At 31.5% G+C, this 23,766-nt stretch overlaps 1 protein-coding gene across 1 annotated transcript in view; it reads right to left on the minus strand.

Moving 5' to 3' along the window:
* The window catches only part of LOC126819252 (death-associated protein kinase 1), a 111,946-nt gene that overhangs the window by 18,241 nt on the left and 69,939 nt on the right, over positions 1–23,766 (minus strand). Inside the window, exon 10 of the mRNA XM_050547189.1 lies at positions 656–775. Within this exon, the coding sequence (XP_050403146.1) occupies positions 656–775 (120 nt within the window). The remainder of the gene's footprint in view (positions 1–655; positions 776–23,766) is intronic.

A 23,766-nucleotide genomic window follows, 5' to 3' on the forward strand; every position in this document is an offset into this window, starting at 1 on the left:
AAATCAACAATCTAACATAACAGTGTTCAGGAAAAATAATAAATAATTTTGATTCTTTCCACTAGTTAAATAGATTGATATTATTTGCAATTAGCTCATGTTCTTATAAAATAAAAACTAAGAGTAACATCACTAAGACAGCAAGATATCCTGTTTTGAAGAAAAAATTTGTATATTAAGGATAATTAAGGTCAGTGACAGGAAGATAGGTCATTAATTACATCCTACTGTCAACATGTCATCTGATGTTAATTGATCAGTGACCAACATTTCCCCCATGCCACCCAACTTGTTTTACCTGTAAGCTCGACCACTTGACATGACTAATATTTGTATCTATAAGTAATGTTGTCTTTTAGAATATTGGTGTTGGGTATTTCTATTGAAAAGTCTCTCATTGTTGACACTGTTGGCCCAGGGGTGTTTTCGTAAAACACCTAATAAAATCTTCAACTATGCTGGGGCACTGTTACCTCCCATCACCACATTTGTTTACAGGTTTCTTCCATTAGGCAGAGTATGTTCACTGTTTCTACCACTGGGCTTGTTGAAGGGGGTGGGTGGGGGGTGGTGGGGTATTATCCTTTCTGAAATCACGACTGTCTGTCTGGTTTCCTTTTGTTGTCAACAACAATTTCCCAATTATATAACTTACCCTATTAGCTGTGTTGAGGTCTATGTTGTTGGCCATCTCGGACAGTTCCTTCAGTCCATCTACATTTCCTTCTTCCGAGGCACAAAACAAGGCAGCCATGACAAAGTTATCAGCCTTCTCCTATAAAATACAAAATGGATACCAGGATGAGAATAGTATGTTAACAGTTGGCTAATGTTTTTATTATACAGAAGGATATAACAAGAGGACATCACACAAATGAATACAAAATATATCCTGTATGCCCCTCATCATTTCATGTTCACTATTATTCGGTTCAGTGACTGAACGAACATTTAAACTTATCTGTACCTGTAATGTGGTGGGTGTAGCCATCTTGAATTTCTACTTCACACACCTTCATATGAATCCTTTGATTTATGATTTCCAATTAAAATAATTGTGACCACAACTAAGTTACTATCAGAGAATATATGTATGATATACATAAACAAACTGTATTTGTCACAAGAGTTATTGTGAATAATAGCATAACTTACATTGATACCAATTATTCTTTATCATAATCATTTCATAGCAATTAAGTAAAGTTCATCATAATTTCTGTATGTTGATTGTTACTAGGTATAGCTAATTGGATAAACTTAACTATATTTCAACAATAATACAAGAAGAACATGATGTTATATCATAAGTGACTCCTCTTTCGGACCCCTCCTCCACCAGTTAGTTTTTACTAATAACAATTTTGAATTCTTTATGCTTATTTTTCATTGCTCTTTTCTATAATTGTGGATTTTATAACTATAATTTATGCTCAATTTTCATTGCAATTTTGAATAATGGTGAAATTCCTAAGTATTAGTTATGCTCATGTTTCATTGTTCTTTTGACTAATGGTGAATTGTTACAAGTATTGTGTATGCTCTTTTATCATTGCTTTTTGAATAATTGTGAATTTTATGAGTATTTTTTATGCTCAATTTTTTTTATTGATGGCAGTAGTAGATACTCCATCTTTTGCGCAAGGGGACATTTAATGCATGTTTAAATTTTATTGGTTCTATATTGAACCATTTTGATATTATTAATATATTTTATTTAGTATATTTTATTTCCAGGTATTGTTATTATTCATTGATTCGTTTATTGAATTTATGAGGCAAATAAATGACCATTTCAATTCAAAGAAATGCTTTTTCGTGTGTGCAAAATATAGTCATTCCAGAGCACGGGGGATAAAAATATTATTTAAACTAATTTTAAAATTTGCACCATGTTTACTCTACTCATTAGGTAATTATCATTTTATATTTTAACATTATGTTGTGTTTTTTAAAGTTTTTACATACAAGTAATATGTAATTCATCTCAATGTTCTTTCATTTTATTAACTAAAATTAAATCATCTGATCAAAACGTTATTGTTGTTAATTGGAGATTTAACCTCTGCTTCTAGTTTTCTACACTGAGTGATATCGCAAACAAAGCTTTGTTATAGGGGGGCGATACAGCCGAATGGTTAGTACGTGTGCGTTGTATCGTAAGGTCTGTCATTGAGTCAACTAGCGTAGTATCGATTTCCCGAAAGTATATGACAAGGAGTAGGGTTGCCTGTCCAACCTCATGGGTTTTCTCTGGTTCCTCCCCACTGCTAAAGTCCCCTACACACAAGTGAATTATTGATATAAAATTGAATCATTTGGTAGTACTGAAATGACCTAGTTTGTGTCGAGTGGACTTAAACAAAAGCATGACATTCGGATCGCGAACAAATCAAGCCATACATTATATATTAAGATCAATATAGAGGCCCGGCCTATATAATATAAATCATTCATGTTGAAGTTTGATGAACTATTGCTCCAGGGACATATTTGAGTGTAGAATTGATAAGGCATAGATAGATAGAGAGCCCTTAGGTATAAGGTTATGTTATACATATGAAGAGGTTTGATTTACTGACCACATTAAATAAATCACTGATTTAAATTCAAATTCATGAATGCTTTATGCTAATAATGGACAATAATGCTAATGTTATTGTTACACTGATATCAGATTTTAATCCAATAAAACTTCATTACACCTCTATAGATCAAATTTTTATTACTCTGATTATGCTGATAGTCCAATTTGAATGTCAATAAACAGTGAATTACACTAGCTGTATTTTAACTACTTTATATTTTGAGTTTTAAGCAGTAGTTTCAGTATTTTAATTTGTTTAGAATTCGTTCAGCAGACTAATGAGGTAACATTTTCGCATGTCTACAACTTTCTGTCTGTATTTGGCATCTATTTTCAAATTTTAAGCAGTCAGAAAAAAGCCAATTATTATTTTTTTTTTAAAACATTTTATTTCGCCAACGGAATCCAGTCACTTATTTTTCAAGGTGCTCAATGGAGTCTTGAGCACAATTGAGCTCCTGAACCTCAATCAATTTGCGTTTTTTGTCCAGTATCTTACAGAAGAAATTCCCTTCCAATAATTTCCAGATTTTGTTTTATATCATTACCAAATTGTCAATAGCCACTGTGTAATCGTGCAAAATACTTAGAATGAAGTCCTGGCTACATAAGGCTCTAAATCTTGTACTCTTCAAATATGAAGGAATGTCCTGCTATAAAAATTCGATCAAACTAGGTCATGTTTACGTCACGTGACTTACCTCTCTTGGAAGTCAGAGGAGAATTCATTGCATACATAAGACGATGTTGTCTTTAATCGCTTACTATTTATTACAAATATCGAATCCTAATTAAATTCTCGGATTATCCAATACCCGCGTCTTTTTATCTCAGAAAGTGTTGTACGTGTAACTCTTTATAAAGTTTATCAACTTGTACATCAAATGCTCAATGTTCGCGTGTGACCTTTGACATCACGCGTGCAGAAATTCCTAATAGTCGGGCTGTTGATTAGGGGAACCCTTACATTTTTGTCCTGTATACGCTCCATGAGTGTTTTTCGGAGAATCCAGTATTTTTCTAGTAAGATTGGATATCTCTACTTTCCATATATACCAAAATTACCATACTTTTATTGGAAATAACCACCCGATAAATATTTTTCTGGGAACCCATCTTTAAATATCTTTAAAGTACTCAGTTTATATTCAATATTAAAACAACTGTTACATTGTTTATTTTAAGTCACTATTCACATTTATTTCAAATTATTAGTGTATTAAAAAAAATCATAAGTACATAAAGTAAGTTAAGTAGACACAGGTAGATCTTAGTTGTAAAATAAATACCTATGCAGCTTAACTGTAACACATGACTTATTCTACATATGATTACTTAAAATAGATAAATTTGTCATGACACAAGTAATAAAACATTCATATAGCCATAACCATAACATTAGTTGTTAATATATACCATCTATACTTGAGACCAGCTTTATATAAGCTTATCAATAGAACTAGTTTGAAAGAGAACGCTATCTTATTCATTTAAAAATGAAGAGATTGAACCTTTGCCTTTGCATGTAAACATCAGTCTTCAAATAATTAAGTTTATTTACCCACTTTTTTAGAAATCCAAACCTACTGGGTCATCATAGCCCTGTACAAACTTTTAGTGGTGTTCATTAAAACACCATTGGAATACTAAAAATCGAAATAAAATCAAATTCAATTCATATTGAATTTAATAATACTCAAATAGGGTATACAAACATTATTTTTATCTAATGTTTTGATTGTACAAACATTTAAGTGAATATTAAATAAATATTTCAAATTCAGTTGTATAAATAGAGAAGACGAACAAACTATATCTATTCATAGAAAGATCAGTAGATCAGGAAGTTCATGTATCAAATTCCAGATATTAATATATTATTACTCATCCTTACAATAACCAAAACATCAAACAAATTTATCCAAAAATAGATTGCTAGTTATTTACAAGAGAAAATCTCTCAAGATCATTCTATTGTGTTTATGTTGTATTTACAGGATTATTTTTATGTTAATAAAATTGTCATAAACTAGAACTACCTTGTGAAACCTAAGTTATAAACATCAATCCAATATATCCAAGCATGGAGAGAAACACTAATAAACCTTCCAAAGTAAAACCTAATAAAGAATAAGCGTGACACACTAGAAAGTTACCTGAGTTTAACAATAGATTGAGATCTAGTGGACACCACTTCTCATCAACTCTCTCAACAGTTTCTAGATTTGACAGTTAAATGATAATCAAATGAGCTGTGACTGTGAAAGCCAGTTGGCCACACTGGCTACCATCTTCAAAGGATAATATTGACTTTTTAAGGTGTTACTTAGTTGGGATTTAGAAAGCTAAAAGCACTCAGCAAATAAATCTAATATATACCGACAGACTTAAAGCTAGTTAATCCTTCATTACAGTTGTATAATTTCTTCAATACTATCAGAGAAAGTTAATACATGATTAAAGAGTTTAACATGACAATATTAAACCATCTGTACCTTACAGTCCCTGGAAATTCATACATCTTGTTCCAAAAATTTATTGAAGTTAAGTAAGTTTAATGGTTGATAAGCTTACTCCAGCTAAAATTACATATCTAGATAGGTTGCCAGGCAATGAAACATATGCCCACATCGGCTAACTCATTAGTGTTAAGTAATGGTAGCTTTTAAAAGGCAATAAAACTGATCAAGAGAAACAACCAAGAACAAAAAGTCACTTGCTTTGAAAGGTAGTCAATTCATTAGACTTGATTTATCTGAGTTGAACCTGTGTACTTCTTGTAAAAAGAGACAGAACAAGCCAACAGTGAGGCTGATGTCCCCTGTCGAAATCCCAAAATAAATAGAAGACACATATTAATTAATAGCACATACTATATGTATGACAATAAAATTAAAATCAGGCATGTCATGAAAACATTATTTAAACATCGTACTCATGTACTATTAAAGCTGAACTCCAATAACAAACTACTGAAATAATTAAATAAAAAAAGTTAACGCCCTAAACCGTCACCATACTTGTTTTCAATTTGTAAAACAAACATGGCTACTGATTACACCGTACAAATATGGAGGCAGACCACGCCCACATCCAGTATATGCCTCATCAAACACAGTGTCCACATCCGTCTAGCTATTCAACTACCAATTACCTGACATATTTTCACCATCAGCTTTCTGAAAATATTATTGCTACACAATTATTATGTCTGATCAGGTACATATTATTTTACTAATTAGACCAAACCATGATGTACTTTTGCTCTAAAAGAGAGATTAACATACGGTTTCATTTTATTTCAATAATTTGCTTGCACGAAGAGGTCTTTAAAATTGAGAGGAAACTGGAGGGCCTGGAGAAAGCCCATGAGGTTGGACAGACGACACTACTCCAGGGAATCAAAACCATGCCCGTTGACTCAATGACAGACCTTATGATACAACGTGCACGTGCCAACCATTCGGCCAACCAACCTCCCTGCTCTAAAAATAAGAGAAAAACTGCCTTACCCCAAACAATGACAAATCTACCAACCCCAACCAATTTTTTCTTATTTCGTGAAATGTTTTGCATAATGATGTAGAAACACCAAATAATTTTCTGCATCATAAAGTCTAGCATTATCGTTAGAAAAAATATATACAAAAGCTGCAATAAAACTGTTGTTCTCTCCATCAAATAAGTATGTTTTCACTTCAAAATAGTCACCATCTTCTTGTTATTTATGACGATCAAGGGACATTGATGTTATGTCAACAACATAGAATTTGTAAGAGTTGGCAGTGTTGTTCCAGTAGTTTTGTAATCGGAGTTCAGCATTAATTATATAGGCTCAACTGGTAAGGTGAGAACGAGTTAGGCTAGTGTTTAGAGTTTTTCCAGTAAAAGTATTAACCTGTGCCACTTAATCTGATGTTCAGGTTAGCAAACAAAACCACACTTTGGAAAATGCATTAAATTTCAAAAATATAAATTTGTGGTCATTTGCATTAATTAGTCTCTTGACAAAATACATTAGAGGAGAATTATGATTCCAATGAGACAAGCACTTAAACCATATTTTTTTAAAGAGGAATTATGTAAGATTTAGATAAAGTCTTGATTGTCCATTAACTACTGTCAATTGTATTTATATCTGTTGAAAGACCTGCAATAGGCAGATTGAGCTCTTGAATTCTTTAATTAAACCTTACAGTTAACACTAACACAATGTTTTGACCATAACCAAATTGATAACATTCTCTTAGATTTGAATTACATAGACAATGTGTCATGCTAGTGTTTCCTTAATCTTGAAGTTGAGTAATACTATCCCCTAGGGGTTAACACCTACCGAGCTCAAAAGTTAGGTGTAATTAAGTGTTAGGTAATTTGTACAAAATGTTACCATTTATTACATAATATCATTATATTATAATATTATATGCAATAAATACAAAATAAACAAAATTTGAAATTTCGTGGGGTCAACAATTTATAAAGATGTCAAGAAATTATCAAAGCCATGTTTAAATTTGTTTCCACAGTTGAACGCTTTATATTTGAGGGAACACTAGTGTTACATTATGTCAAAATTACTTACTTTTGACCCCACCCAATATTACAGACATATACAAATTTCAGTCAATACACATCACATCAAAAAGCATATTTGTCCGATTATCATTATAGTTGATCAATCTTATTAAGTTATGACCATCTAAAGTTCCCGTAACTTCCTACTGATTTTATATGTCAGTCTGGTATTGAAAGGTCAATATAACATTTAACCAATGTTTATTTTTTTTTATTTAATCACCTAGATTACTTTGTAAAGAACAATTTTCAGCCTCCATTTTAGTTAAATTACAGGAAAACAAATGATGCAAGTTAAAAATAAGCCTTTCTAGCACATTGATTGAGGCTTTAAAACTTTGCTATGGTATGATGTACAATATTGATTGGTTAATTCTGTATTTTTGACAAGTCACAATTTTCTTACATAAAATGTTATCAGATTGCAAACAGGCAAAATTAAGCAAAGTTAAACATGCATTATGCAAGAGCCTGAAATGTTTTCTAAAGTATTAATTAGACATTAATTAACTGATCCAGGCCTTAATCAACTCTCGATGGCATCAGATTTCTCTGATATTAAATAGATTAGAATGGCTCAGCGATACTTTGAATTAATCAAATATGTAGGACTGAGACTTAGCTTCGATCAACCAGTACGGTGGTTTAAATTATTGCACACGTCTGTCAAACCTTCAAAGGCTAATATCTTCGCTTGCAATAGAGTAATTTGAATGAAATTTTCAAATTATTCATTTTACATCATCTACTTTCGAACTATTATAGCAAGAATGGCTAGTTCTTTATCTAAATCTTACATAATGTATCTTTAATGTTACTATACATTATCTATGCTAATGTTTTTACTGCAGTGATTTGTCACATGGTAATTTAGTGGACAATGTCATGGAGGTGTGTTTAAACCGTCAGTGTCCATGCTACACACTCTTTGGTCAAGGTGCTAATACAAGTCTTGAAATGAGGGAGAGAGAAATAGGGTTTAACGTCCACTCGGCACAAACTAGGTCATTTCGGGACTATCACAGGATTCAATTTTATTTCAAGAATTCACTTGCGTATAGGTGTCTTTACCAGTGTGAGGAAACCAGAGGACCCTGAGAAAACCCACAAGGTTGGACAGGCGACTCTACTCCTTGTCACATACAACCAGGGAATCAAAACCACACCAGTTGATTCAATGACAGACCTTATGACACAGCGCGCACGTGCTAACCATTCGGTCATCCAACCCCCCAACGTGTTCAAATGAAGTATAGGATTGCTTTACCTCGAGTCCTGGAAGATTTTCAAATAAATAAGTTGTGTCTTATGTATGAAGTTCCACAAGCAAGAATCAGTGTGCATTTAACATGGGGACAGCCTTAAAATTTACTTGGTAGTGAAAAAGTTAAACCAATACCTACGTCAAACATATTCAACAATTATATTGGATGCAATTAGTTTGATAAACATGGCCTACGAAATTTCGGAAAATAGTCTCTTTAAGAACATTTGTGTACACATTGTGCATAGTGTCAAGCTGTTGGGGCTGGAATTTCCTTCTCAAATAACCCATATTGATTTCAACAAGAAATATTTATCATTTTCTTTAATGTTTTGTTTATCTTTTGATCAAGGATTGGCAAGTAAAATTCTGAAACAGATTGACAAGAAAATGGTAGTACAGTCAAAAACAAATTACTTTAAAAACAGTATAACTATCAATTTAACATATTCACATTATTGATTTCTGCTTAACTTCCATTCTGCAAAAATACAGAAGATGGGGATATGAATTAATCCATATTTACTGTATTCAATAACCCCAATATCAAGTCTATTGCGTATTCATGTTAACTATGAGAAACATGATATATGACCACTTGATTGTATAATGAAATTAAACATTAGATCAGTGGCAACAAATATGATTATGAAAAAAAAAATATGTATTTAATCAAGTTACTGCACAAACAATAATATTGTATGCTTTTTGCAACCAAAATTTATGATATCAATATCATTACACCAATCATGACAAAATTTATGTTGACTGGGTCATTAGTCACTCTAAGTTTACAACAGTCAATCCACCCACCCCAAGTTGAGACCATAGCAAGGATATTAGCCCAAAAGGCCAGTCATCTGAAAGATACACACCTGAAGTTTTTAATGTAAATGAAATGGGGTTTAACATTCGACTTTGTTCTTACAGTAATAGTTCATAGAATGAGTTCTTCAATTTTATTTTACAACATAAATTATGGTGCGAGAATGCTTTTAAAATAAAATATTCTAAATCAAGATACCAAACACCAATGTATACCTCAAGTATGAATAAAATCATGTCTATTTTTTTTTTGTTCATATTTTGATTGATAACTAAACAATGAACAATGCACAGTTGTCAGTTTTAAAATGAAATCTGCTTTGCACACGACTTTTACATAATAAATCAAATTCTATAATAATGAAAGAAATTGGATTCTGTATAACAAATCTTTCGTAAAGCCTGTTTGACTTCCAGCTCGGTTAAGACTAATTGTCAGTTTGTGATGTTAGACATTTACTCAGTTTTTTTTATTAGTTTGGTTCGAGCCTTTTTGAATACAACAGCCTCCCATGCCCAACAAAGGCGGGTTGCCAGGCTACAAAATATACCCTTCATGAACATAGCATGTGTAAAGTTATGTGTCAATGAGATAATAACTTTAGTCTCTTGAATTTGACATAATTATCAGAAATCTTTCTACTGCTACCAGTTGTCAGACAATATATGCACAGGTAATCAGATAATAATTTTAGCTGTGCGGAATTGTTGAAATTCAAAAGGCTTCTCCATCTTATTAACATAAAAACTGTATGAACTGAATACTGGAATCTGTGCTTTTCATTATCGTTAATAAACAAACAATGCCCTTGTAGAAAATAGCAGTGAACCAAAATCAAAGAAAATTGAAAAAGTAGACTTGAAGGCTGTCATACATGTCAAACTGTTATTGGTTTCTTCCAGCATTCAGACTCAAACAGTATATCTTGTGTTCTTCATACGATATTTCATTCATATATTCTATTCTAGTCCACTCAACTAAATATTGGTAATTTTATGCAATTATTACACAAACAATTACTGTGTTTTATTGGCAGTGTAAGTAGGGTCTGGTTCTAAGATTTATGGATCTCATGAGACAAGCTGCTTTAACCAGGCTATACCCGTATTCCAGATAGGTTATTATATTTTGAGCATATCCTTTAGTGTTAATAAGTAAAGCACATTATAAATTTCATTTTCATAATAATATTATAATAAAAGCTAAAGAAGTATTAAATCTAAAAGAAAATCAGGCTAGAAATGAACTGAGAAAACATACTTGCAGGAATTCATCTCCAATATAGTAATTAAAATCTCTCTTATCAAACTGTACAATCAACAATTTCATATTATTAGCACACTATTTTCTTCTGGCCAACACACACAAACACTTGACGCAGTATAAAAGGACACCTTGACAAAATTTTTAAATCATTGATTCATGCTCGACATAAAAAAGGTATTAATTGTCCAAGGTGGGTCCACTAACATATAAAATCTAGATCAATAAATGTTGTTTATGAGAATCTGTATAGAAATGAGAAATATGGGATAATAATTAACTTCAATAATAGCTGGAGGTCATTGTGACATTCATTCATCATAAACTAAGATTGTATTAACATAAAAATCTATCATGATGATTAGGGCAAAACAGAGTTTTGGGCCAGGAATTGGGGCCCCTAGTGCTACGCTTGTTCTAGTTTTTCTTCTTGGACTTTGCATGTTTGTTCCTTTGACAATTGTGCATTGATTGACAGACTTCTATTTTTGATATAAGTCTCAATTCCAAGATGGTGGTAATGATTACTGCTTGGTTCCCGGTCCCTAGTACGTGTGTACGTGTTTAAATGCTCATTAGTCCTAATCAGTCTACAAAATTAAAATGATTATATACTAGGTATCTACACCCGTTACAGTCCTTTCAATGCTTAAACATACATTATGCAAGAGCTAAATCTGCCTATTGCAAATCTTTATTTAGGCTTCAGATGTTATAGAAATTATTAATTAGACCTTTATTTACCACTCAAGCTCAAAATCAATTCTGTAGACCCTCGGATGGCTTGGATACAGCTTGGATTTAAAAAGTCGTCCATTTGAAATTAAAGCAAGAAATGGCTGACCAAGCTAACGTTTACCGTTCGTCACTGACATCACTGCTGGAAACTGGTGATGAAAGGCCTACCAAGCGAGGGTACCATAGCCATTGAAAATGTTACTTGATAATCGAGAATATTTGGGTGGAGTTATTGTCTGTCAATCAAATAATCGACAATTCTCATAGACGGTGCGGAAACAGATGATGCCTATTTTTGTCCAAACTTCCAACAGTGACAACTCCATTCAGAATAAAGTAATTTGACTGAAATTTTCAATATTTTCTTTCTTTATCATCTATTTTTGAATTATTATAGAAAAATGGCCAACTCTTTAAAAACTCTCAACTAACGGTAATGTATCCTATGGAAACACCGGTTGGGAGAATTGTATCATGCCTGCATTTTGAATGAGTTGGTCTCCCTTGGGTAAAGAAACATTTGTGTCTCATAATCATATGGAACTATACACAGTTTTTTTTTTATCTTGATGAGGATGTCAACTGGTGCTAAAAACTTACCATTATCAAATCTGTATACAGAAAACTAAAAATAGTACAATGGAAGAGTGCAGTATTTGATCTTGACTTATATTTGGTATTAAGTAAGCTATCTATATGGTAGTGTAAATATATCAAGAATAGAGAAAATAAATATATTTTATAATACAATAAACACATATTACCTCTGCCAAGTTGATAAAACTACTGTACATATTATCCTGAGGTTTTATACAGCTTAGCTTACAGCTAGTATTCCTATTACAGGTGGCCAGCATCTTCATACATCAAACAATCACACAATTATAGAAATCAGATCAATATAGGCAAATACAGTTCCAACAAATATAAGAATCACTAACAATTTGATCCTTATAGGTTGTCCTCTAACACAGAAATCAAAATATTGTTACCGAATCCACTAACATTTTTACCACACAAGTCATATTTCTCTCCACAATATAAGTCGATTCATATTTCATTTCATCACTAATATTTTTCGTCCTTCAGAAAAATATATGAAGTAAAATAACAAGTAATCTTGTCGCATGGAGTCATCTAAATACTACCCAAATACAAGATTCTATCCTTTGAACACTACTCTCCTTTATAATGTGTGCTCAGTTATTTAACCATCCACAGGCAATGAGAACTCTTTGCTGTCATGATGCAAATATCTTTAGTCTGACTACAATAACAATGTGATACATTCACCAGTTGTTTTTATACTTCAGTGTTTATACAGAAATCCTTTGGTCTACAGGGTGTTCAAATTACTAAATGTTCATGACAAGGTGTCCTGGTGTATAATTCAAGGTCTTCATGTCATTTCATATAAATCACATGATCAAATAAAATCCTGGTTGTTTTTTTCAAAGGTGATTTACATCTTGTTCATTATTTTCTTTTTTTTTTCTGATCAACCGACCGAACCCTACAAACCAGTAGTTTTTATAATAAATCTCATTATAAACTAATAATTGCTCACCATGTTCTCATCTTCTCCATAATTAAATAATCTTGGCTTCTCTGATGAAATAACGAGTAAAAATGAGAATCAACAAGAATTACTTGTTTTTTGAATACTGTATACAGTGTATACAGTGTATAGATGTCAAATTACAACAAAGTGACATTCTAACTCTAGCTGTAGGCCCTATAATGAGAAAATGAAGAAAGAGGAGCAGACAGGCTTAGTTGTCAGAAATAATGAAAGCAGAGTCATTAAAAACACAAATGTCTTGATCTCGATTCAAATGACATGTAATATTAATGCTGTTGCTTTACGAGAAATCAAGCACACTTCAAAACATCAACATAAAAAAATTCCTTCTGACATTAGTTATTTTGTTATTAAAAATAATCCCTTAACATTGCACTTAAACTTCAGCTTTTTTTTCTAGTAGTCATGCACAGTTATTTAGTGTTATTTTAACAATATAGTCCTATATTATTCTTTCCTGTTCACTTGCAACTGTAATAAATTAGTCATCTTCAATCAAAATGTCAAATATGTCTGACATGAAGCTCACATAACACGTCTTATTGTTTCAATAATTCAACTGTGTTTTCCTCACTTCTGTTTCTCAAAAGATATCAAATTTGAATATCAATACATGCCATTAGATTTCTGCCATAGTTTCGTATTCTAAGCACTTCAGTTCGCTTATCTCTTCCAATCACTATTCAACCATACGAAATAAAACACTTCAGATATTGAATTTTTTTCCTTCTATGCAAATAAGTCACAAATTTACACAAACGCTCTAAAACAAACTAGATCACTTCATAATGGACCGATATCAATATTCAATTGAGCTAGTGTTGAAACTGGCAGGCCATGTGTTTTCTTCGCAAAGAACATACAGTATAGAGATCTACATGTATTTATGTTGTTCTAGATCAATGGCTTCCAATCAATATACAAACTTAATACCTACATACCTACTTCCCTAAGGCTTAATATAGCTTAGGTTACTCCTCTAAGTAACTATATTATTACTAATAGGTAACTTCATGACCTGTACAGGCATTACCCTGCAGCCATTATTAACGCAACAAGTGGATGAACCTCTTTAACTAATAATAATTTATTACGCCTTGTGGTCAGAAAAGCATCATCACCCTTGACACACCTTATAATATTTTTATCAAAATAAAAAAAAAAACGATTAAAACTATTATCAAGGTATGTTTTGGATTCAGACTAAATTACAGAATTTTTACTTACAGGATACATTTCTATGAAGATGTTGACTTGACATTCCTACTAGTTTTGACCATATTAAAGTAAATTTTTATATTGAAAAGTTCATATGTTCAACCTGTGTACCTGTTGTGCCTTCTGAGACGTCAAAAATCAATAGAAAATCATAAAAAATTATGGGGCAGAATTTTTAATGGTTAGAAGAACTACCATGGTAAGTATATGCAGCACAAATGAGAATACTGTAATCCAATAAGCCAAAAGTGATATTCCCAACCTCAAAACACAAAATAAATCAATGACACTCAGTAATCATTTTTAACAAAGTATGAAGCAACTAAATCATTTATCACTAATCTAAAATCATCAAACTCAATTGGTATTGAAGTTTTTCACTTGCCATGGGCATCAATTAAAATCTTGTGAAAATATTCCAAAGCCCCAACAAATCGAATTCCTTGATATATGTCCATCATCTAAATCAGTCAAGATATGCATCTAATGAATATCTACACCAAGTACTTAAATCAGAAGCAGTGTCCTTTTCTGTAGTTCTGTAAATCAGACTGTTAGTATTAACCCTTTGGTGTGGTTATCTGCACTTGATAACTTAAGCTTCCAAGGGTATGTTTATCATTGAATGAACATCTTGTAACACTTCCTTTCTATGTAGATGTCATCCACAGATTACATTTATATTAGATGGTTCACACAGTCAAAATCTTTATATATTTCCTTTTGGCAACAGATGACAAAATACTATATCTTTACACGTAGTAGTATATCAACAAGTGGTTGAATGGCAGTAATTGCTGAATATATATCGACAGTAGATTGTTTATCATATACTGGAACATTCAGGTGTTTAACAAATATAAATCTTTCATTCCCACTTAAAAACATGTGATAAGTATACTTCTGTTGGTTGAATTATCAAGTAACCCACCTCTAATTTAAACCTTAAGTCTTTTTATTAGTTTAGGTCACAGCAAATAGATGTCCTGTTTTACAAGTTACTGATATAAATCAAACATCAGGACACTAATATTTAATTTATCTGAATACAATAATTTGATTTATTAGAATCATTCATATAAGTATTTCAAATAAAACTAAGTCTGCATCCATTTGACATCATAGTTTTTAAACTATATTACAACAAAATTTAAAGGGTTAAATGCCCAGTATCAAAAGGCATCATATAACAGTTTCAATATTCACAGCTTTTTAAAAGAATTTCTTTAAAGCTTGTAAATTGCTTTGTTTTGACAGAATTCAAAGAAGAGAAAGTAGAGATATTGTTGTCCCAGCAAATTTGAATAAACTAGTTACAAGACGCAATTATTCAATACAAAAACTATAAATAACATGCTACACTTGGATCTGGTAGGAATTTAAAGTGCAAGACATCCCCACCCCAATAATACCAAAATGTCTTAAAAATGTTTCAATTGATCCTGTCGGATAAGAAAAAAGGAATTACAATCAAATAGTCTGTCTTAGGCTTTATGGCGGTGGAGTATTATCACTGGGTGTATTCAATCTAAAAATAAACCTGATGAGCTGTATGCAAATTCCTTACAAAGTCTGTATGACACGATCACATACATAAAATGCAGTACAGCTAGAGATACTACACAAACTAGAAATAGATCTTCATTATTTGCATTCTTCAAAACAAGTCACACATTTTTATCAGTATTTCAGTTCATCATTATCAAACACTCTGTTCATCATTTTATATTACTAGTTACCAAAGTTTTTTTATAAGATGGTATAATCTAGTGTTGACCACCAAATTATTTGAGATTTCACTATTGGTACAAAGATATATCTGTGACTAAAAGTTGGTTAACATTTTGTTCACAGTCAAGTTTATAGACAATTAGATGTAAATCAGGAGATGTGACACATTAATCTATTTGCTGACAAATCTCTGTTCACTCTGGCCAAAAATACTGCCAGCCAAGTTGTGATCTTTACCCTGAGTATTACTATTCTATCCATAAAACATACATACATATTTATTTACCAGTTTCCAGTTTTGTGTAAAAATGAAAAAAAAGTGGATTCTTAATAGTCTTATGTTTGTACTACGTGACAAACAAGTGTTTTTTTTCTTCCTGTTTAAAAAATCAAAAGAGAATTTAGAGAAAGAGAACTATGTGTATACATCACTGTAATCTTTTTTACCAGCAAAACCCTTTCCAGGGTCACTTCACACTACATTTAATATGTTAGGCCTATTATTAGTAGTAAAATAATGTTTACATTACTAGAGGAAGGTATCATGTATGTGACAAAAATTTAGATCAGAAAATAGTTTCATTTGTATGTTGACATTTTGATATAAAGCAAAGATAGAATTCATATTTTAAAATAATGTCCAGAAACTTGAAAGTGTTTTACTCATTTCACCACTCTGCCTTGTATAAACTAATACAGATGTCTGTCGCGTGGAAAATTTAAAAAAAAAAAAAATAAAAAATAACATTAAACATACATTATGCAAGAGCTTTATCTGCCTATTGCAGTTCTTAAGTTAGGCTCCAGATTATATAGAAATTATTAATTAGACATTTATTTACATGAAAAGACCTTAATCAACTCTCGATGCCATCTTATGTGTCGGATTTTCACTGGATTTGAATCCGAATTGCTGGTCAATGCTCATTGATGATTTACCAGTAATTCAAAATTGGATAATTGAGACTACGGTACATTTTTTTTATTGTACCGACTTTTGTAATGATGATTGAGGCTAGGCCTAAAATTCAAACGCTATAAATAACGCAGTTCAGGGGGCGCAATTTAACTGAAATTTTCATCATATTCTCTTTACATTATCTAGTTTTTAACTATTATAGTGAGAACTGCCAGCTCTTTATCTAATCTTCCATAATGCCCCTTTTAAAAGCTGAGGTCTAATGTCTATTACACCCATATTCGCAAGCAAGACCATCAAATTCCTGGGCAAATAACTCATCTGAAACTGATTCTCTATCAGTAGATATCAGAAGGTGATATTGTTGATGACATAAAGAGGGACAGGGACAATAACAATATACCATCAAATTTCAATGTGGGTGTATAAAAAGCATAGCCCATGTCAGGTAGATTGCACATTTGTTAATGTGATAAGCTCAAAATAAACCTTTCACGATATTTTCATGGTATCTGATCTTAATTAATGAAAGGTCATGAGAAAATTTATTTCTGCGAGGAAGTTATTTTCATTATTATATATATATAATACAGGGTGGAGAAGCCAGGTACATCTTCTATAGAGTGTAAAGGTCATCCCTGTTATTGCTTATGTTTACATTGTATACTAGACTTTATTTACCAGTTTATAATTAACAAAATGTACTGCCTGGTCTTGATATAAATAGAAAATAATAAAGATAATATCCTTTTGATATACTGTACTGCTACAATAAGCTATATTTCACAGAATATTTAGCACAAGTAATATAATGTTAATACAGATTGATTAATTTTAACTTTGTACCACACTAATACTACAAACATAATTGGTATTATAAATAAAGAAGTCCATTAAATATTTTTCTTTATTTAAATTTAACAAATTTAAGCACCGAAAGTGTTGTACTTTTTGTGTTTCGTTTAGTCTGAAAGTCTGTATCTTGACTTTACATGTAATTAAATTTTACTTTTATTCTTGTTACTGTATATTGTGCCTTTGAAAGTATTTCAATTGTTTGGTTTTGGCGAACCCAGAGAATAACCTGGAAAGTCAGTAGACAGGTGATCCAACTCATTGGCAAGTGACATAAAACACAACATCTGCATTGATTATAGACATGGTCATCTCAACGATACATGCTATTCATTTTTACCAATCTGCCACCTTGACCTAGCTAACAATTAATAGATTGATCATGGTATATAGAAACATACAGTTTACAAATGGTAATAAATAACAACACGGCACAAACAACCCAACTTGGGGATATAATAATAAGTTTGTCAAGATGTACTCACGTTTAACTAACAGATCTTCATGCAACTAACCTTTTACTTTTCAAACTTTTGTCTTTTGAATCAATACTGAATCAGTCTATGAAACACATTCAGTAAATATCACTTGTGCTAATTGTTAGCCAGTCAAATGCACAGTAATATGAAAGCTGTTGACAGAAAGTCAGGAATAATAATAATTTTCAAGTGTAAACTATGTGACTCACTCATAAAATATTTCTCTTACTTATACTACTATATACATGAATTATTCAATCAATAATATCCATTATTCAAATAATGATCACATTACAATTCTATTGAAATCTGTAACAAAAAGATCCTTTTATATGATAAATCTACATATTGCTCTGATAGGTACACATGCTCTTATATATACATGTATTTATTTGCACTCATCTGTATAACAAGAATTCTAAGAGTGTTTGCATTGCTGATGCGATACATGTACCCTACAGGCCACATGCATCGATAACAGGCATTTACTGTGAACTCATTGTACATGTATACTAATACTATTGTATAGATGGATAAACTTTGTGAAGCTGAATTTTCATTGAATTGGTCTGTTACTCTGATGTGTAAATTGGAGTACTAAATAATATCAATCAAACACCTCAAAGTTTAAGTCAACAAAGGGCCCCAATTCAGTAAAATATTAAAGGAATCTCACAAAATGCAAACTTTTGTAAATTTTGAATCCAAGTTTAATAAACCAAAACTCCCAAAAAACCAAAGATATAAGCTTACAGATGGTTGTGGACTATCAGTAATAATTTAAATATGTGGCAATTTTAAACAATTGAATTTCCAGGGGGGTTGTGGCTGCACCTTCAATTTGTAAATGTAAAATTACAGTAACTGCAATATCAGTGTTTTGTGTTTTTAAAACTGTTTAAGTAAAAAAGTAATTAATTCCAATTTGCATACTTATTCCTTATTATTGATCAAAGGACTTAATAGTTTGCTGTAAAAGTAAAAGACAATATTATTTTAATACATAACTTGAAACTTTGTAGTAAAGGAATAAAGGTACTGTTCAGATTAGAATAAGGTGAAGACTAAAGGGGAATAACTCTATTGAATGTTGAGCTATAATTTTATTTTCTCCCTTGGTTCAATACAGAAATAAAACATTCAAACATATTTTGTCTTGCTATTTACATGTCATATACTGATAAAGAATAGTTAGCAATTTAATCTTTCAAAAATTAAGACTTGAGAATACATATTCATATTATTAGCCATGAAAATATCTCATTTCAATTATTGATATAAAATGGATTCTTAATAATATAGCCAATAGTCTGAGAAGAAGGTTTTAAAACTAATTATTTGACGAAGATGGATTAGTGCTTTAGGCAAGTTACGAAGCATGACATATTCAACAGTCACATCAACTGTCATATCAATAAATCATATGAATAGCAGGTCAAACAAATTCTTATAATTTATAACCCACTACATCTAAAATAATGCCTATTTCAGTACTACATACAACAAATACAAAACAACAGTTTTAAAAATATATTTTCAACAGAGTCTAAAACAGTACCAAAAAACACATGACTTATCTACACTATAATTTATGTCCCAAGCTTTCGATCTTGGTCTGCTGTAATTCATCTATCAATTATTAGCCTATATCGTTGTGTAAGGTGTTACCTAAATAATCCCAAATAAACCACTTTTATTATTTTACCATCAGTATAACCAATAATTTATACTTTATATAATAACAGAAATAAATACATAAAACATTTATTTAATTTTCATTGAATTGTTTATCATACCAGGAATCTTGTGAATCATTAGCAGAGGCTAGAGTAAATAGCATTTCCTAAAAATTTTTACCAAAGATTCACATGACCGCATTGGATGTCCTTTAGACCCTTCTAGACTAAATGATTAATGACCTCAGTATAAGTAATGATCCAAGTAATAAGTATAATAATGTCTTACAATGGCTAATGTAATAGAAAATTATATCATGGAAACATCTGTCTAACAATTTGTATATTAAATAAATTGGCCCTATTTCTGTTTAGTCAGCTGTTTATAAGAGATAACTACTGATATCACCCAAGGATACAAGGAAATATTCAATAGTTATATAAAAGTTATTTTTATATGAAACTAAGTACATGTATAGGTGGTTTTAAAATCACAATCAACAACATTAAATCTATAACTTATTTCGTGGCGAATTTCATAGCCATCTTTGTCAAGTTATTGGCAAAGGATAATCTGGGAATTTACTTAGGCTTTGATATTTATGGTACATCTAATAAAGCTGATAATGAATTCTTCCTCAATCAAGTCACATGATAAATATAGATGATAAAAATAGATTATTTTTCTTCTGATTAAAATGTTTTGAGATGGATTCAAAGCAAACTTTTGATAGATATATTAGTTTGAATATATATTTTTGATCCAAAGGTTTGTATGCTCGAAGTCATCTTTAATAACCTGAAGACAATCTCATCTACATTATACTTTAACTAACCATTACAGCAAGAATACCATAATAACTTTATTTACAAATGACAAGTCTGTTTGATTATCATTAATCAAAATAGTTAATGTGTACCCTAGTGCTTGTATGGTCAGCGTATATAATAATAAGTTCAGAAAATATATCTGTAAGTAATTGACAGGGTAACACTTATGTATTGAACTTTACCAAGGGCTTGGTTCAGTTATTTCTATAGGAACTATTTCTCTTATTCTACCATAAAAGTAGGCTGGTTGTAAACTGTAGTCTTTTTTTTATATCCAATATATTTACCCAGACTTGGCAGATAGCCTTGAATGTTGTATATATGTGTATTTTTGAAATGGTCAGCTGGTATTGAGTACTTGTTATTCTGGTGAAAGGATTTTGTAAATAGGTGTATATGTAAGAACCACCCTGTGAAAAGGAGCAGTGTCTAAATGTAAACAGTTAAAGGAATAGAAGAAACTCAAAACACCCAAATTTATAAGTTAGATTTAGAAATAAAAAAACATATCTTTTTTTATTTTATTCTTTTCACATAGAAAACTATTTATTACATGTCTGATAACACCTGGATGCAATTCATGAAGTCTATATTTATACACCTTTTGACTGAGAATTTTCCTTTCTCAAATTAGAAACCCAAGAGTTAAAACAATGTTTGGTTTACTTTATCGTAAAGACAAGAAAACTAGGAACAATAATTCTACTTAAAAACATAGTCTGACAGGCCTAGTAACACAATCATCAGCTTCTTAAATTTTCCTGGTCTTGACTAAGACTTTGAGCTTCATGATTTAATTTGTGATTTATTTTAACAAAACTGCACAGTAACCGGTTTTACCCAATTATTAACCTTTCCTGAAAATTTGATGAAAATTGGTGAGGAATTAAACAATGTTATTATTCCGACGTCTATAAACACAAAATTTACAAGGAAAAAAGAGGGCTGCAAGAAATCTATAGAAAGTAATGTGAACTTTTGATGGTCATAACTATAAATAATAATCAAATTAATAATTTTCTATATCATATATTTTGTATCCTCTGTGATATCACTACTGTGAAAGCTACTGATAAATTAATACATTTTGATGTACCTTATTTTTGTATTCAAACCACAAGGGTGGTGACTCTTTGGCCCAAAGACTATCTTAAAACTGTTTTCTAAGCAGTAACATGTGTCATGTACAAGGTAGGGTATACCATCACCTTCTACAACAATTGATTTCAGTTGATCTTTTTCTGGCATCAGAAATGTCCGTTAATATGGTTGTTAATATCTGATCTATGTCCATATATCCGCTGTTTGAGTTTTTGTTGAGTTTCTGTGACATATTGTTGGTTACATTTGGTACAGGTAATCAGATAAATAATATTACGTATTGGAAATTCAATAAAAAAAAAAATATTAATGTGAGAAAATGAAAGCATGTCTAGAAAGATAAAGGTGTTTTTTTTATAAAGGAGAAAATTGTAATTACAGGATATAGTGAGACAATCTCTGGTCATTATTCTACCTGTCAATCCTGGAGATTGATCGTAGCAATCATAGATTCCTATGTAAACCTCACATTCTTCATTTTATAGAGTGCATAGTAAAAGAATCTGGAAATATATTTTCTTAACATATATTTTGTTGTAATGTTGATATCTTGGGTCATTGAGGGAGAAATAGAGTTTAACGTCTGCTCAACACCAACATCGAGGGAAATGTTACAGTGTCAAATTCTGATGTGTGGCAGTGTCAGCAGTTGGTACAGCATAACAATAACATACCAGTCTTAATATTCTAATTTTATTTAATAATGTTAAAATTTACATCTTTTTTAAAAGTACTTCTAAATTGATGTTTTCTCTTGTCTTGTCATTGAAATTTGTCTACTTTACTTTTTACAAAGTCAAAACCATTTCAACATGTTTGTATTGTTGGAATAAGATACTAAATGTTCATCCCCTTTGATCTTAACTTGATAGTACAACACTAAATATTTCTCCAGTTACAAAGTAACCTACATTTTAAATAACCCATTTCTAACAAGCCTGAATCTGTGTTTCCATTCATCTATTTTCTGATAAATGTAACAAAATGACACCAGGTAAACTGGAATTTAATGGGTAAATGATACAACTTAATAGTCTGTCTGTTTAAACATTTTAGACATGGTTGATAAGATCAACTGATCTCCCCTCCTCAAAAACTCTAATTGGCACATAGTCACATAGTTTGGCTACACTTCTGGATCAGAGAGAAACCATCAGTCTTCCCAATTAATTTTACCCTTATTTTCTTTAATGATTTTGGCCACCATTATCTCCTTTTGTAATCTCAATAAAAACTATGAGGTTTTTTTCTTTGGTCAAACTTATTAATAGAATCTAAAAATCTCACTTTTGAAAACCCTTCATATACATCATTTCTCTGGGCCCCTTAAAACAATGTGACCCACCCTTTCTTGACCAATTGCCAATGCTAATTTGATTAGCTATCATTTTTACCTGAGCATTCATCAAGGAACACATAGAATCTTATGTCTGTCTTCTTGAATATGAGCTTAAACTAAAAACGATAAATTCAATTCACTAGAAATGTCTAGCATGGTGAAATAATACTGGCAGGGCCTCGTTTAACATGGTGACTAGGCGGCGCCGCCGCGCACTGGCCAAACTGTGCCGCCTACTGAGCCCAAAAGTTGAAGACTGGGCGGCAACATACATACGTTTTGAAAATCGCTGACAAGGTTTTCCCCATATGCCAATACTATATCATGGTGCGTAAGTTTACAAAATCGTCTTTCTGATTGTTTTATGGGTATATTTCTGTCTGCGGGTGAGCCGCAGCAGTGTTTTGATCTTGATTTTATAGGGTATTAATCAATCCATGGTTTAACAAGATGCCAAAACTAATAGTGTATCAAATCTCAGAAATCAAGTGTATCAAGTGCTCAGAAATCGAGTCTTAAGGGAGTCAATTTTCAAAATTTTCCGGGGGAGAGACCCCAGCCCCCCCTCTCTCTGGGCTGGCTCTCAACTGCAGTGTTCATGCGGCTCACACCTACGGTGCTTGCGGGTCGGGCTTCGCCAGACACTGCCGCACACGACCAAATCCTTAGACAAGGCTCTGAATACTGTGTTTATGAAATAAAATGGGATAACAAAGCCAGGGGCAATATGTAAATCTCAAGAGATGGACGCCTACATAATCCATGCTTGTATTCATACA

This window comes from Patella vulgata, chromosome 4 (genome assembly GCF_932274485.2).
Source record: "Patella vulgata chromosome 4, xgPatVulg1.2, whole genome shotgun sequence".
In the NCBI taxonomy this organism is placed as follows: Eukaryota; Metazoa; Mollusca; class Gastropoda; family Patellidae; genus Patella; species Patella vulgata.